At 30.6% G+C, this 4,017-nt stretch overlaps 1 protein-coding gene across 1 annotated transcript; it reads right to left on the bottom strand.

Moving 5' to 3' along the window:
- Positions 1–238: 238 nt before the first annotated feature.
- Positions 239–3,574, bottom strand: LOC106297739 (beta-galactosidase 15-like). The gene is made up of 7 exons (XM_013733920.1): positions 3,429–3,574; positions 1,519–1,624; positions 1,221–1,429; positions 839–905; positions 657–749; positions 415–558; positions 239–331 (listed from the first exon to the last, which is right to left on the bottom strand). The coding sequence occupies exons 1-7, from the start codon at positions 3,572–3,574 to the stop codon at positions 239–241; spliced, it is 858 nt and encodes a 285-aa protein (XP_013589374.1).
- Positions 3,575–4,017: the final 443 nt, after the last annotated feature.

The raw sequence follows: 4,017 nt of genomic DNA, 5'->3' as shown, positions 1-4,017 counted from the left end.
TGTGAGCTTATTTTAATAAATAAGTTAAATTTCATTATTATATTTTTACCATATAATAATTATTAAAAGTTCCTCCTCTTTGGAAGAATCTTGCAACCGAAAATGCAACATCTTCGGTTGTTCTATGAGGATTTTTACCACCCCATTGCTTAAACCTAAACAAATAGAAGACAAAATAAATATATTATGATAAAATATTTAAAAAATAATAAGAATATAATCATACTGAAAATAAAACTTACCATCCGGTCCAATTCTCAGTCCACATCTTAGGAGTGTTGGGATTGTTTGGTACAAAATTGTCACAATAAAAGCCATTACATGTATTCAACTATAAAAGCAGAAACAATTTAAAATAATTAACCTTTGAATATATTAAATATATATTCATTATAACTAGACTGATCTTATTACCATAGGCTGAGGAGCATCATTTTGTTGACACATTATCCATGGAACACCAACATCAAGAGACTGAGCCATGTTTGCACACCACTTAATGTATTCTTTACCCGATTCTCCATAGGGTCCCATTACATTTCCATACTCATTTTCTATCTGCAAGATTAATAAAACAAAAAGATAAATATTGTTAAGAATTGTATATAACATTAAGAAACACCACATAATGTATTTAAAAGATTAAATCGATTTACTTGAGCAAGAATAATTGGGCCTCCTTGTGATGCAAATAAATTTTCTTTCTTGACCATGTCTACTATCATAGTTGTGAAGTTTTGCATCTCATCCTATACATAAATCATTCATATAAAATTTAATTGCAAATAACACTACATATATGATAAAAATATATATATTGATCATCTGGTAAGACTACCATAAATGCTTTGTTTGTAGTTCTGAACACCATTCCAGGCATGTTGTGCAGCCACACTGGGAATCCTCTGTTTACAATAATTAAAAAAATCCAGGTCAAAAATATTACAAGAGAAACAGTAATATCATCGTACAAGAAGCCAACTCATTATAATAATTTCTTAAAAAATATACTATAATTAAAAGACTAGTACTGACATTTATGATACATAAGTGTTGGTATAATGATTAATAAAATCAATCCATTGGACCATTTATTGATCAAAACATTATATGGAAAATCGCATTATGACCATACAAGAAGCTAACTTATCATCAAAATGTATTAAACTGGTATATATTGCACTTTAAGAGACTACCTAAATCCATTCTAAGTATATTACCCGTAATTCCACTCAGCACATGCATATGGTCCTATGCGAAGAACACCATACAATCCTTCATCTTGAATGGTTTTCAGGAATCGAATAAGATCTAATTTTCCAGAAAAATCATATTGACGGCGAGTAGGCTCATGCGCATTCCAGAAGACATATGTTTCGATCGCATCAAGACCTCCTTCTTTACCTTTTTTGATAAGATCCGGCCACATCTAAACATATTAACAAAAACGATTATAATTAGTAGCAAACATAAAATACTAGGACCACACATACTGTTTGATGTAAGGTAGATTAATACCTCAGGAGTGCTTCTAGGATAATGGATAGAACCAGAAAGGAGAACTCGGCGGTGACCATCTATGGTAATGGCTCGGCCATCATGAGAAACAATTGTGGCATAGACACTACTTACGAAAAGAAAACATAAAAGAAATCTTAGAAAAACCATATTTACTTAGAAGAATGGTTTTTGAATGAAGAAATATGAAAGGAAACAAAGCTTTTATAGGGGTATAAAATCGTTACCTAAAGATAATATGGATAATTATAGATATTCCAGAAAACAAAAACAAAATTCTAACTGCCATATTATTTTAGTATAAATTTTGTTAAATTTTTTAACTAATTTTGTGAAATTTTTAACCAATAAAAAATTATTTATCCTCGTTTTCAACTTAAATCCGATTTGGATAATAACATATTTTATGCCAAAAATCTGAATCAATGTAGCTTGGTTGTTGAAATTTGTTCTCAATTCATCTAATCTTAAAACATGTCTGAATATGAAAAATTATTTGATTTGCAAATAATGTAAATTTTAAAAACATCATATTTATTTATATATTTTTCCTCTAAATTTTAAACTAGTTTAAGTCTGAATAACTTTTTTAATACTTTCCATTTTTATAAAGGAGATAAAACTAATTGACTTGACTACCTATTTTTTTATATAATAAATATCTTGTTTGTGTTAATCAAATTTGTGAATGAGCATTGAATAAATGTTATACTAACTTAATGAAGAGGAAGATATTAAATGATTTACGAGACCCATTAATATATACAAAAATATGATTTTGATCCACTTAAGATTCAAAATAGTTAGATTTTAAAATTTTGGGTTACATGTTAGTAAAGAGTTTGATTTTCTTTGTTATATTTTAGCTATAAAAACGCAATGCTCTATGTCTAGTTTTGTTTAACTAAAATTAAAACATACTCATTCACACTTCTGTTTACAAATGAGAATTAAAAATGTTGTAGAAAAGAAATAGCATATATTATTTTCAAACATCTAAACCATTTAGCATCTCTAGATTTCTATGGGAATCAAAATTTAAGGTAATATAACTATCAAATTTGTTGCGTAGTTTGTAAATTGTAGAGGTTTAAGGTGCTATGGCAAATGGTATAAGTTATTTGGACACGGAGGATGTTTTAGTAATTAAAATTATAATTTAACAGCTAAAGTTGGATAACCTAACGGTTGAAGTTGCAGACCCGGTATGACAAAAGAAATGTCAATAGTTTAAAAAATAGGTTTATCTTATGATCCTTGCAAGAAGAAAGTTATTTTTCTCTACAATGCTACTAAATTTTTTTTATTCGTTTTCTCTTTTTTGAAACCTAATTCTTATTATAATATTCAAAATTTTCGTTGGAAGCCAACAAAATTTGTGAAAAATTAAGCAAAAGAATGGAAACAAATTCTTTTGGCCAACAATAAGATTTGGGATCAAAATGGCTTCAATAAGCTTGTTGGAGAGAGATAGACTCATCTGTTAATTAAGATAATTGACTATTTTAAGCTTATGATGGAAGCCTCAAGCTTGAAATTTTGTATGTATGCATATCTTTTGTGAAACAAATCGAAACAGCTTTGGGAAACTGAGTAAAAATATATGAAACCATCAAAGGAGAACGGAAGAGAAGAGATAGAGCCAAGAGTGATACATCATCATCCACTTTCTCTCCTATCTCCTCCCAAAATCGATATCTCTCTCTCATCTCTTTTCCCAGCATTACCCTCACTCTCATCTCGCCCTCTCTCTCCTCTCTCCTCATCCAGCATCGCCCATTTCCTCCTCTCTCATTCAGCATCGCCCGTTCACACATTGCATCCTCTCTCGTTCAGCATCACATGTAAATCCTCCTCACTCCTCACCATATCCCTTACCTCCTAATATATCAGTTAATCCTCCGGATCACAACGCGATTCCAGTCAATCTCTTCACCGTAGGTGGTGGCGGCAAACAAACGACTGAAGAAGAAAGTGCTTCAGTTCTTCTCAAACTCACTGTCTTGCCGAAATCATCTTCGCTGGAAAAACTTTCCGAATGCGGCGACAAGCTCATGTTCGTGTACGTCAAAGAGAATGGCGAAAAAGGGTTAATGATTTTATTTAATGCAAAAAAGTATTATTATATACAATACTAAAAGGCAAATATAAGCCATGGAGAAGGTGTCCACGTAGGATAGAAAAATCAACCAATCAGATAGTCCGAAGTTGCCACGTCATCTCATTTATTTTTTCGTAAAAAAAAAGAAAAAACAAGGCGAAGAAAAGAATCGAACCTGGGTTAGTATGAAATAAATATAGGGCAGTTACCACTAAGCCATTGAAACTTTCTTGGACACATATACAAGAATCACTAAGTATGTAATGCGAAACTCTTATCTATAGTTACAATAATATGAATTCAACTTTCAAGACTCCGATACTTTGTTTTGTAAAAAAAAATAAGTAAGTGACTAAGCTAATATATTCTTTGAAAGTGTGAGAACATTGACGAATAAG

The sequence above is a fragment of the Brassica oleracea genome, chromosome C6, assembly GCF_000695525.1.
Source record: "Brassica oleracea var. oleracea cultivar TO1000 chromosome C6, BOL, whole genome shotgun sequence".
In the NCBI taxonomy this organism is placed as follows: Eukaryota; Viridiplantae; Streptophyta; class Magnoliopsida; order Brassicales; family Brassicaceae; genus Brassica; species Brassica oleracea.
Note: the sequence above shows the minus strand (reverse complement) of the source record. Positions and strands in the feature narration are given on the sequence as shown.

Bases quoted from the DNA above. Each gene is read 5' to 3' on its own strand.
- LOC106297739 (XM_013733920.1), bottom strand. From the start codon at position 3,574: ATGAGCTTGTCGCCGCATTCGGAAAGTTTTTCCAGCGAAGATGATTTC. The intron at 1,625-3,428 runs GTGATCCGGAGG...TTTCGTAAGTAG, and splicing joins AGATTGACTGGAATCGCGTT to TGTCTATGCCACAATTGTTT. The intron at 1,430-1,518 runs GTATTAATCTAC...TAATATGTTTAG, and splicing joins ATCCTAGAAGCACTCCTGAG to ATGTGGCCGGATCTTATCAA.